The sequence below is a fragment of the Poromitra crassiceps genome, assembly GCF_964638095.1.
Source record: "Poromitra crassiceps genome assembly, chromosome: 3".
NCBI lineage: Eukaryota > Metazoa > Chordata > Actinopteri > Beryciformes > Melamphaidae > Poromitra > Poromitra crassiceps.
In genome coordinates, this window is record NC_139625.1 from 27,992,364 (window position 1) to 28,005,179 (window position 12,816).

The following is a 12,816-nucleotide window of genomic DNA, read 5'->3' on the forward strand; positions in this document are numbered from 1 at the left end:
TGCATACTCATCACTTTTAATAGTTGTTTTCCATCCTCTTGACTGATACTCAATTTTATGTCCATTTATATGCTTGCTTAGTAACTTTTAGGCCCTCCTACATCAATGAATATTTATGAGCATATCTATAGACCAGAGAGGGTCATTAATAGATGAAGTGCCCTTCAAGTGTAACTAATTTGCATACCCACTCAGACCCCTTGAGTTGGATGTATGAGTCCATTTATTAGGAGTTAAGATTAAGATGCAAATCGCCCTCTCTTCCCTACCTGTTCTCAGTCGGTGCTTGATGAGATGATGGTGGAGCAAACAGACCTGGTGCGTCTACGACTGGTGCGCATGTCCAACGTCCCAGACACCCTCTACATGGTCAACAATGCAGTGCCTCAGTGCTGTCACATGATCAACCACCAGCAAATGGCTAGCAACTCAACCACAGCTCCATCAGTGGTGGCCAATGAAATTCCAGGTAAGAGGATTGTTGAGGAAGCTGCAGGGTGAGGGGGGCACCCTAGCTGTCAGAGAGACTGTCCTTCAACCCAAGGATCTGAGTTCAAGCTCTCATGTCGGCAAGCACCCACCCACCCTGCTCAACTGTCCCCGAACCAGACCCTGAAACCTGACCAGCTCTAGAGGTGCTGTTCTGTGGCTGACCCTGCCCAAGACAATTTTCGCAATAATATATCAAGTTATCATATTATTACATCATCATCATTATTATTAAATGACAAAGCTGGTAAGATTTTCAATCTTGACTATGCGTTCCAGCTGGCTAGTCCCTCAGCTTGATAACTTCGCTAAAATACACTCTGTATATGGAATGAAGCCAACACCAACACTTGCCCCTGTGTGTGCATTTGATGTGAACATGAGTCAATGTACTCCTAGTGAGTGTAAAACTAATCCCAACCCAAATGGGAATTTGGGGCACTCACAGTCACAGAGGTTCAGGTCACACACTCACAACATTACAGTCACTACTCATGTTAATGACCAACTGGCTGATCGCCCTCTGCTGTCCCGGCACCTCAATTAGCCCTTTGTTGAGTGACCAACCTGGTCTTTGATAGTTTCAGTTCAGTTCATGTATTTTGGTGGCGGTTGCTATTTCTTGCATGGCAGAAAAGCCTTACATCAGTTTCTCGCCCTCAACTTGTAAACCTAACACTACCCACAATACTAACTTTCTTTGGTTTCCCAGAGAAGGCCCGTCATAGCATCTGGTCACTACTGTACTAACGTGCTAAGCTTCCATTTGGTCTATTATTAATGTGTGTGTTTATTCATGTCTTTCAGTGCCTCGGCTGTCTGTGGTGAAGGAGATGATCCGGAGGCTGCAGGAGCTGAGGCACACAGAGCAGGTCCAGAGGGCCTATGCCCTCAACTGTGGTGAGGGAGCCACTGTCAGCTATGAGCTGCAGCTGCGTGTGCTGCGGGAGTTTGCTCTAGCTGACGGAGCCACGGAGCTGCTGCAGGTGAGTTGTCCCCAGGGGCTAGAGGGGGGAGGAGCTACTGCAGGTGAGTTGTCCCCAGGGGCTAGAGCGCGGAGCTGCTGCAGGTGAGTTGTCCCCAGGGGCTAGAGGGGGGAGGAGCTACTGCAGGTGAGTTGTCCCCAGGGGCTAGAGGGCAGAGCTGCTGCAGGTGAGTTGTCCCCAGGGGCTAGAGGGGGGAGGAGCTACTGCAGGTGAGTTGTCCCCAGGGGCTAGAGGGCGGAGCTGCTGCAGGTGAGTTGTCCCCAGGGGCTAGAGGGGCTAGAGCGGGGAGCATTGGGCCAAGGATGGGATAATAACAGGTTGGAAATGCAGCATAAAGCAGATCTCGAACATTCCCAGGCAGACAGATCTTGGGACAAAAAAAAAGCCTTTTTTGTGTTAGATCAAATCTATGCACTGGGAAATTGAAATATATATTTCTGTTTTTCTCCAGAACCCTTACAAGTTCTTCCCAGATGAACGGTTTGGAGATGAAAGTCCAATTCTGGCTCTGCGCCAGGTGGGTCGCTGTCGGGTAAACAGCAGCCCAGCCATGGACAGCATGTTCACAGAGCTGGAAGGGCTAACAGGCTTCCATCCTCCTCTACCTCCTCCACCTCCCCCATACCACCCCCCTGCTACACCTAGCCACGCCCAGCTCAAGGGGGCCTGGCGACCTCGTGTGCCCATGCCGGCCCCCACCCGTTCCTTCTCCTACCCCTGCAACCGCACCCTGCTCCAGCGCCATGCAACCAGCAAGCATGGCAGCTCGGAATACACCTCTGTGCCCAGGGCCCAGCCCCCAGACTGCACCAACCCACAGGCTATGGGCCGAGTCATGCTCTCAGACCAGCAAGCGGTGAGTGTGTGTTGCTGTCCTTGTGCTGCTGCTGCTGCTGCGGCTGTATATTCAAATACAGCTGCATGGATTTGCTGTACAGCTGAATTGTTCTGTAAAGTCATTCATTTGTTTGTGTTTCCCAATCCAGATGAGCATGGAGCCTGCGATGAGGGAATTTATGCCCGACATTGCACTGGGCGTCTCAGTCATGACCTTGAGGGAGCAGCACATGGCGGAGATGGATAGGGAAGGCCCTCACAGTCCCATGGGCCCCTCAGGCCACCACCTGCCCCATGGGCCCTGCCCCTCTGCCCGCCTCAGCCACAGCCATGGTCCTGGACATGGCCATTCCTGTAAGAGACACGCCCCTGAGCCCAACCTGGAGGCCCAAGCTGACTTCCCTGACCTGTATGACTTCTCCTGCCGACCTGCAACCCCGACCTCCACTCACCCTCTGCCCACCTTTGCAGGGCCAGACCTCTACAGCCACAACTGCAACCCTTCCAGCTCCTTCCCACCCCCCTACCTTTCTGACTCTCAGCCCCAGGGCCACCCCCAGGGGCGGACTTCCCAGGACCCCCTAAGGCTGGATGTCCTTAGTATGACCTCTCAGAGGCATGATGGAGCCCTTGCCAGCCCCTCTGGGGCCCAGCCCAGGATTGGGCATGTCCCAAGGGGGCGATCAAATGAGACAGACCTGACTCATGGCTTGGGCCATTTGCGCTCCCCCAGTGGAAACATAGATAGTTATGAGGAGAGGCACTCAGGCCCCAGGGATGCCCCGGAGGAGATGGTTGTAGCTGGAGAATCGTTAGGCTCTGGGCCCCTCCAGCAGCCTCATAGGAACAGTGTTGGCGAGGATATTGCCAGAGACCGCAGATCACCCAGCAAGTCTGACTACCCTTACAAGAAATCTGCACTTTAATCCCAGTTGAGGACGAGGGGTTTGAGTTAAGAAAAGGGAAATGGGAAGTGGCCCTCCATTGTAATGGATGGCAAAGCACTAGTTTGTGTGTCTGCGTATATGTGTGTGTGTGTGTATGTGCTCGTGAGAGAAGCAGTGAAAAGGGGTGGTCGATGGTTGCTATTTATAGGTTCTGTCCTTTTTGTCCTACCTCTGTGGCACTGTGCTATCCATCACACAGTCACAGTATGGAAAGAGTGAGAGCTGCAGGTCAACAGTCGATGCTTGGAATTGATCTGTTCAAGCCCACCTCAGTCCTGCTGGTTTGGAGCATGACTCAGGCTGTACTGGGACGAAGCGTTGATCTCTGGAGCATGGTAGTAAAGAAAGAGGTTAGCTCCACGCTAAGTGAATGCTGCGTGAGTAGGTCATAACACTAAATGTAGCTCAAAAATGAACTGATGGTTTAACAAAGACTATGTAGGCTCTATTGTCTGTTGATTTTTCACAACATAGAACAGGGGCTGGATATGTATCTCAATTTACGCAAGTGAACAACAGCACAGTCTGGGACAGAGATAGTGTTGTGATAAAATCGTATGTAAATATGTCTGACTGTATTCCTTCCTCCTTTGACTTGTATTTCCGTGTTCTTCCTGTAGCATTCCTATCGCAACTCACCTGACTAGTTTCCCCTTCCTGGCCCTGGCTCTGCAGTGCTGATGAGTAATGGGCCAAGGCTTGGTCACATGAGGCAGGAATTGGATCAGACAGGAAGTAGGTCGACAGAGCGTGTCATTCTCCAGTAACCCAGTCTTTCTGGGTTATAATTGTGTCCGGTGCTAACTATCGCATCCTCGGAGCCTCCAGCACGGAGGCAGGAGCCTGGAGTTTTCAGAGACGGGGGAGGGGAGGATTGCGGGCAGGTTCATTACCGAGATACAGTGAAAAGTACAAGGGTGCCATGGCAACTGACGTACAGTGGTCAAACGGAGCGCTGGGGGGGGGGGGGGGGGGGGTTGTTGGTCTTTTGGCTGAAAAGGTGTGAGTGCGTGTGTCTGTGTGCAAGGACTAGTTAGGTACACACAGGTGTTTAAACAATCTCAGTACTGTACACTCCCATCTTTAGTCAGGTATGTACATATCAGCACTAGGCTCTGAGATGATTAACCAGAGGCCGGCCAGAGTGCAGTGGTCAATGTGCTCGAGCTCCCTGATCGTTCTCTCCAATAGCATCAAATGATCAAATCTAAAGCCTTAATCAATGCTTGGAAATATTCAGTTGAAGCAAAGCTTTATTGAATGAGGTATGATGTCATCGTGCCCACTACCCGTTACTGGCTCAAGTGACTATTCTGTTCACTATTGACACAGACACCACAGCTTTTCTGGGGTAGAGGTGGGATTCACCAAACCTATATACCATGTATACATCTAGTCTCCATCTCGCCACCTCATGGGGGATTCTGGACGTGCATAGCCAGCGTTAATACTGTTCACATACTGTTAAAGAGCCACAGCAGCTGTAGCTACAGAAACCTATAAGTAGACACATGACAGCCTGTAACAGCCAACAACTCGTTTTTCTTTCAATTCAACAAACTGTCACACGAGAAACATTGCACTGTAGGAGCGACCCGTTTATTATTTAGCTGAAGGGAAAAAGAACAAATTAATTTTGAACAAAAGGAATTTTATTGAACAAGTTGGCGATTGCTGCCTCAGCATTAGCTGGTAATATCTCCAGTATACCCAGACATTGTATATAACGAATTGAGTTCCACATGTTCCGATACATTTTTAATGCTTTCTATCACATTTTAGTGGTTGTTGGTTTGTTTTTACTGTAGTGGACAACACTGTGTACTTGTCTCTGTCATGAAATTTCACTAAGAATGTGTGGTATAAATCATAAAGATTGTGTCTCAGAATCTAGTTTGTCTTGTTCTTAAATGTCATGTGTTTAGAGCAGTTTGTTCAATATTGTAGGTGGTGTGGATTACCATTGTTTGTCTAGATGTATTTTGTTTCCTATTTTTCTTTACTTTAAAAGTAACAGGAATATGTAGAGGATCTGAGGATATTAGCTCCCTGCTTAGTGGTTATGAAGTTGCCGGGCAGAAAAATCATTTTTCCATCTAGCTTGCTTCATGGGGAAAAAATGCAAAACTCCAGATTCCTCCCCATGTTCATGTTGGGTAATTGTTTTATTTTCCAGGACAGTGTCGCATTGAATAAAAGTCCTTGTTTTTGCTCTATGCTGTAGAGGAGTCAGTGCCTTCCCCCCGCCTGCGGCCGGCCTTTTATTGGAGAAGTGACTTTGATGTCTATGCAAGCTCTTTTCTACCAGCTTACCAGCCTGCATCAAATAGTCCTTTGAAAACTCATGTAGCTCGTTTTGTGTACATAGTATTATTTAGCACCTTTGGAACTGAACCATCTGAAATGTGTGATTGCTTGTGTTTGAATTTATAACAGGTACATTGTACTTGTATGGTATCATACAAACACTTTTGTAGATTGATATTAAGTTGCATTTAGTTTCACTGAATCTATTTTTCTACTGTCGCCTCAAAAGGTGCATAACAGTGGTAAAAGCATCCTCAAAATAAACTGGTTTGATATTATGGAATTCCATGGATTTCACTTGGGTTGTTTTGTGCATTAGAAACATGTCATGACTTTATTGTCAGGAAGAATTAATCCAGAAATAACTGATATTCCTTCACATCACTAGTTCCTGTTCACTGGTCAACATCAGAAAACCTGATTCGATGTAAACGGGAGTATTTCGCTCAGTCAGAAAATCGTACTTCACATTCACAGGAATGCACATGGTTGTTTCCAAGTTGACCGCAGCATTCATGTTCATGAGAAATATTCTCTGGAGATACTCTACTCAGACCACAAAACCTTTTTAAAGCATACAATGCGGAAACTTGTTTCTCTATTCATAAAAAAAAATCACATCTGTGTGCAACACGAATGAATGTTTCAAGTAAGAAGGACAATGAATCAACACAGGCTTCAAATATTAAGGCATCATTATAAACCAGTGGAAATACTGAACATGCCCCACAATGCATCATCCTTCACGCGTATAAGTAACACCTAACAACAATGTGGAACTTAGTACTTATAGCACTTATTGTTCAAGCTTGAGGATCATATTGGTAGCAGCAAACTGCCCTTTAGAAAGAGGCATGTGATCGTAGCAGCACTGCCTCCATGTTATTGGTACCCTGCATTTGTTCGGCGTCTTTTTCTTGACCGAAGCTCCTCAAAGAACTCCTGTATGGCTTCTGCTGTGACCACCTGATCGAGACAGAAAGCAGGTTCAGGTTTGAGAATTGGAGCGGGGGATTAAAAATAATTAATTTCCACCAAACATTATCTTCTTGATAATTGATAATAATTAAGTGATGTATTTTGCCATGCACAAACACAAGTTAGGATGAAACTAAATACTGATGGATCAAATACCTCAGGTCTGTTGTCTTGTTATATTTAATTCAAACTGTTAAAATATGTCTGTCTATTAGACTTTTTTTCCTCACCTTTTCTTCCATAGCAAACGGCTGTAAGAAAGCTGTGAGCTCCGCTTTCAGGTCGTTGTAATCTAAAATGGGAAAGACCACTTTCTTCATCAATCCACATCCAGTCTCAACCAATCGCCTCTTCCATAAAATCCATGCAACATTGTTACATCCTAGCCATAAAACCTATTTCAATCTGCTGTCCCTTTTGACCCCCATCTCTCCCCCTGCCGTCCCCGTCCTCACGGTAAATCATCTCCAGCTGCTGCACGTGGTCCATTGAGCGAAGGAATGACATCAGCAGGTCCTCCCCGAATGGCGCCGTCCTGCCTTTGTTCTCATAGGCCAGTAGGGTGTCCGACTCATCCAGGAGAAACTGCACGTCCACATCCACATAGGCCCTCTGAGAGCATCACAGTAGGGTGAAATTAATAATAATTTAAAAAAGCGTAATACTTGTTTAATAGCTATATGGTTATTGTGTAACACCTGCACAGTGGCTTATTGGTGCCCTTTGTCAAATCATGCAACATAATGAGAAGGCAGAGCCGTGCTTTGAGACCCACCTTGCAGCCGACACAGGTGCAGAGCTCGGAGCGCCAACCGTACGGCCAGAACACAGCTCCCTCTCTGGGCCTCTGTGCAGCCTGAGCCTGCAGCTCCTTCAGCCGGCACGCCACAGTTTTGGTCGCAGACTTCACAGGACTGCCCATCATTTCCTGCTGAGACAACAGAGGACTGCCCGTCATTTCCTGCTGAGACAACAGAGGACTGCTCGTCATTTCCTGCTGAGACAACAGAGGACAGAGTGAGGGACTGCGTTTCGGTTCTCTGTTATTTGGGTGGGAGGAGCAGACGCTGATGCCTGGACTTCATCAAAACACATCACAACAAAATCCGCACGGGCACTGCAGGTGCGACCCAGGCTCTCGTCCTGGCAGTCTTTAACGCCAACCGACAAGATGAGAAGACTGGCTGATGAAATCAGTAGTTTACAGTAAGCCTTCCTGTCCTGGCTAAAGCCGTCCCCAGAGCAGGACGAGCTGCCCAGACTCAGAGCAGGACGAGCTGTGCCCCATGGGTCATTTCTCCAATTACCCAGAGGAGAGGGAAGTGCAATAAAAAGGATCTGGAGTCTTCTCTCTCCCCCCAATCCACTCTCCAGCACCATCTAGTGACAGGCTGGTAACACTCATAATAATATGCCATGGATGAAAGGTATATACGTAACACTCATCAGTGCTGTTTCTTACCTTCTCCTGCTTCATACAGTCAAGGCTGGTGGAGGATCCCTCGCCCCCATTCTTACTGGAGTCACATTTCTTTGCTTCCTTCTCTCCTTCTTCCTCAACATTGACCTCTACCTCCTCCTTACAATGCCCGACCTTGATCACAGGGGGTGCTTAAAGGAAGGGAAAAGTATAAATACAGTGAATAATAAATAGTAAATAAAGTCAAAAATACAAGGGAAAAGTTAAATCCTGAATTTTACAGCTAAAAGCTCCCGGACGTTAGAAATATGGCTTCATCTTTGTTGGCTGTGTCAGGAAAATTAGTCACCTGCAATGTGAGCAGCATACATCCACAAGAAAGGAGCCTTGTTCATGCAGGGCTCACACATCATCTCTTGCAGCTCCTCAGTCTCCACAACGGTGCAGCCCAGGTGCTGTCAAAAGAATGTAAGCTTTTTCGACTTGCACTCACTGTAAATCACTCTGGATAATAGTAACAGCTAAAATGTAAAGAATGCCCCATATCCTCTGAGAAAATGGCCTCTCTCTAATTTCTTAAGATGAATCGCTACTTACCCTGGTATGAAACCAATCCTCACAGATGATGCATTGAATCATATCATCATTGACCTACAGTAAAAGGAAAGTAGCAGTGTTCTGTGAAGATGGAGTGACAGAGGACCGACAAAAAAAGTTGTCTCGTCCATGTCTTAAATCTGAAATATGAGGGCAGAGACTAAAAATAAAGGAATACCTGATCCTCTGAGTCTGGATATGGTCGGTCACATGAGCAATAGGTGCCGCAGAAGTTGTGATTGTATTGGTTTTTAACATTTTGGTTCTCTTTAGCCTGGGAAGAGGAGAGAAGGAATATCTTTCATAATCAACATTATGCATAGCAGGACAGCTTGGATATTAATTTTGTTACAAACAGAAAGCAGAAGCAGACTTACAGGAATTAGCTTGCACTGGAAATCTCCAAACTTTCCATTTCCACAATCACATCGAAAATTTCTATGATAAACAACACAATGGACAATGTGTTAATAATTATTATGACATAGACTGATGACAAAACATAATGGGAGCTTGGTTTAGTAGGCTACGTGTGGTTTACTGTGACACATGGGGAAATACATTACAGTATTTTATTTAAATACCTTTTGGTGTACAGCTCAAAGATAGTATGCCCATCGTGGCATTTGTTGGCGCAGGCGAGACAAAGGCCAGCAGGCTCTGCACCACTGGGAGTGCAAGTGTTGCAGGCAAACACAGCCTGCCTCTTCACATAGCCCTGCAAAGAAGCACAGCAGTAGCATATTACGCATAAATATCCATTTGGATGACAACGCTCTTACGAAAAATAACGAATTATTTCATGCATTTTTGGAGGATGATACTCAAATGACGCCGAAATGTCACCATAAATGTCCTCGTACCACAGGCATACTAATAACGTCACGCTCCTATGGGAATATTGGGAGAATTTGGGGACCGCATTTATTATAACGTTAAAGTCTGTACGCAAAATATTTACTTATGCTATTGGCAAAAAGCAACACGCAACAGTGAAACAATGAAGCCAGTGCCTCCTGTCCTGCGTGACTGCGGTGCACATTAGCCCAGGCCACAGACGGAAGCAGACTGCTGTGGTGAAGCAGCCCTTTCTTACGTTACCTACCAGAGAGTAGGAGCAGTTTTCAGGGTCGCTTCCAGCCAACACGGACAAAGCCTCTCTCAGCTCATCCTCGTCTGCGACAATGTCGCCAAGCGATAAAGTCGAGTCATCTTTATCTACCGCCATTATGGAAAAAGACTGGAAAGAGGACACACACACACCAGTTTGCAGCGCACACACAAATGTTGACAAATGTCTTTTCCGGGCGGGAGTTTGGCCACGTGGAGGAAGTGGCGAAAGCAGTGTAGGCTGGTTAGTGTAGGCGGGTTAACAACAATCAGGATAGATGATGCCAGCGTCCCAGCCTGTGCAGAGCGCACTCTGGCACAAACTGGACCATCGTCAGATTGGATTTAGGTCGCACCCTTGGCGAACTTGCAATCACAACCCTGTTGCCAGTGTCATCCCTGTTACCTTGTGGAAAGCAGTCTAGAAATACAGTAGCCACGACGCGAGACTAGTATTCAGAGTGTGTGTGTGTGTGTGTGTGTGTGTGTGTGAGTGTGAGATATCAGGCCTGGCTCCAGACCCAAGTTAGGGGGCCAAGCTAGGGGCAAGCTCCCCCGGAAGAAGATTTTGTACATTTTAAAGTAAAATTCATCAACCTGGTGCATTTGAGAGCAAAATGAAGAGGCTCTATGAAGAACTACACACATCTCTAATGTGTTGTGACTTTACAAATAATTAGGCCTAAACAATTAAAATGTAACTAACCCCCAAAACACTTTTTTTCAGCTTTTAACCAATATATATGACTTTGGGGGTGATGTGTGAAGAATTCTGGTCAAAATTTCCACATTTGACACCAAACTGTTGCCATTTTACCATTTGTATCATTTTTCAGCAGCATACCTGGCATAAGCGCCCTCTAAGGGTGGAACACTGCTTTTTTCCCCCTCAAATGAATGGGATATTTGACATGTCGTGACGTCACCATGAACCAAAGACTATGGGATTTCAAGATAGTTACTCCCCTTTCGGCTCCTCACAACTCCAAGCCTATTCCCATGATGTCACTTGACCTGTTAATTTATTACAATCGCCTGTTATTTTCCTACCAACTCCTATGTAACACAATACTATCAATAAACGCCACTATAATCATAAAAGGAAGGACATGACATTGTGTTGCTGTAAAATCATTCCCAACCTTTTATAAATCTCCAAAACAGCAACTTTTCAGGAAGTTTGCTCTTAAAATACTGAACCAAACGTCGTCGAAGTTGGCACATGTCTTAATTATAGTTAGTTTCCCGCTGAATGTGTCATTACTTTATTAATATCTTACCTGGATAAGCTCGAATGATGATGTTTATATTATCAGTCCGAGTTGGAAGCACTGTCTCCAGGCCAGTCAGGCGGGAGAGAGTCGTACTGTATGCTGCTGCGCGCGCCCCCGGAGCTTGGGGCTCGTGCATGAGGCTGTGCTCCCTCTGACCGAGAGAGCACAGTCTGACATTTCCGCAAACAAATCTCGTTGCAGTTTAGCGCACATGTAAAATATAACGCTATACTACGACGTGACAACGTGACAAAGCTGGTCTAAACACATCGGCTACTATAATATCGTCACTGTGTACAAGCAACGCCAACTTTTCAGGAAATGAAGTCAGCAGAGCAGAGCAACTGGGGACTGGAGCAGCACACTCTCTGTCTGTGTGTGTGTGCTCCTCGAGGGGATTTGCATGGGAACAGTCTGACATTTTCGCAAACAAATCTCGTCGCAGTTTAGCGCACATGTAAAATATAACGCTATACTACGACGTGACAACGTGACAAAGCTTCTCTAAACACATCGGCTACTATCATATATTTCCCTGCATCCCTCCTACTGAGATTATATCGGTATTCAGTTTGGACAGACTGAGGAGAAGAGCTCTGCCCTGCGCTGCCTCCTGCGCCCTGAGAGGAAAAATCAGAGGTGCTGTAACTTTTAACAAGAATCACGAAAAGCCCCAAAACGCAAATTAAAAACGGATTTCATTGCGCGGTTTATCTCTAGTTAGACGAGGGAATTACGTGGAGAAATCTCGCATTGTGTTACCCCAGAGCGGGGGGTTTGTCCTATTGTGCGGTGTGCTGCAGTAAACGAGCCTCGCCTCACTTTGCTCTTATCGATAAGACACCCACATACACATACATGGAAAAAAATAATTAAATTTCTAGTTCGCCACTGAATTACCAAATTGATATAACTTTTAACCATTTTGAGCAACACTGTTTCCATTCATGCCACCAGCGTTGGCTAGTTGTTGATATTTATAAAGATATTGCCCCTCTCAAATAAATTATTTTTGAGGCGGTAGGCAAACTGTAATGGCGTCGATTTCCGAAAAAAAATCTTGACTTGAACACAGCCAAAGAGTTTAGTATAGACAAGAGCATATGTCATTTCTTGGTTTTTTCCATAGGTATTTTCAAATCACTGTTCTGATACATATCTGGGGGGTTAGTCCCCCTTTAATATTAAATGTATTTACACATTGTGCACAAATTGCATTCATTGTGACAAATTTACAATAGTTAATATCCAGCCAGAATCATTGCAAATGGATGTTCAAAGTAACAGTTAGCAATAGCATTCAGTTAATCAATGCCTAATGACAGCCAGATTCCGTTTTAAACTTAAAAACGGAAAAACGTTTTTAGCTATTTTTTTTTTTATGTGTGCGCGCGCGCGCGTGTGTGTTTGTTGGCATTTTGTTAGAAAACGGCCAGTTAACCTATTTATCAATATTAAAAAAAGTGTGAATATTGTCTCAACAAATGTGTTATGGATGCAAATTGATGAAGGGGGGAGAAAATGTTGGCAATGTGCTTTTGGGTATTTTGCCTAAATAGTTTTGTATGTGGAATGTGGATGGATTATTAATTTCCCTTATGCCCAAATTCACATGCTCTGTTAATGAAATAAAAAATATATAATATAAAAAACATCTTGGGAACCTATCTGTGATCTGTAGCCTGTGTGGTCATCAATTGTCCGTTTTGATCGCCATAACAAATTTGCTGTTGCAGTCGTTTCCCACAGGATGGCGCCCCTGTGATAAATTTCAACGTGAAAGCACCCTCTGAAAATAATTTGCAGAGGGGCTGACACTCAACTGTTGATCTGATTATCTCATTCATTGTGCATTGTGCAAGCTGCAATAG

General features: G+C 45.5%; 2 protein-coding genes across 2 annotated transcripts in view; one reads left to right on the forward strand and one right to left on the reverse strand.

Annotated features, from left to right (window-relative positions):
• btbd7 (BTB (POZ) domain containing 7) overlaps positions 1–4,123 on the forward strand; it is a 33,654-nt gene extending 29,531 nt beyond the window's left edge. Inside the window, exons 8-11 of the mRNA XM_083633621.1 lie at positions 280–469; positions 1,297–1,475; positions 1,927–2,331; positions 2,462–4,123. Of these exons, the coding sequence (XP_083489747.1) occupies positions 280–469; positions 1,297–1,475; positions 1,927–2,331; positions 2,462–3,238 (1,551 nt within the window). The 3' untranslated portion in view covers positions 3,239–4,123. The remainder of the gene's footprint in view (positions 1–279; positions 470–1,296; positions 1,476–1,926; positions 2,332–2,461) is intronic.
• A 124-nt stretch (positions 4,124–4,247) lies between these two features.
• LOC310773055 (putative E3 ubiquitin-protein ligase UBR7) lies at positions 4,248–9,789 on the reverse strand (the record flags this gene model as incomplete). The annotated part of the gene is made up of 11 exons (XM_083632977.1): positions 4,248–6,532; positions 6,775–6,836; positions 7,000–7,156; positions 7,320–7,472; positions 8,007–8,155; positions 8,314–8,419; positions 8,562–8,615; positions 8,740–8,835; positions 8,939–8,999; positions 9,146–9,279; positions 9,667–9,789. The coding sequence occupies 11 exons, from the start codon at positions 9,787–9,789 to the stop codon at positions 6,449–6,451; spliced, it is 1,179 nt and encodes a 392-aa protein (XP_083489103.1). The 3' UTR covers positions 4,248–6,448.
• Positions 9,790–12,816: the final 3,027 nt, after the last annotated feature.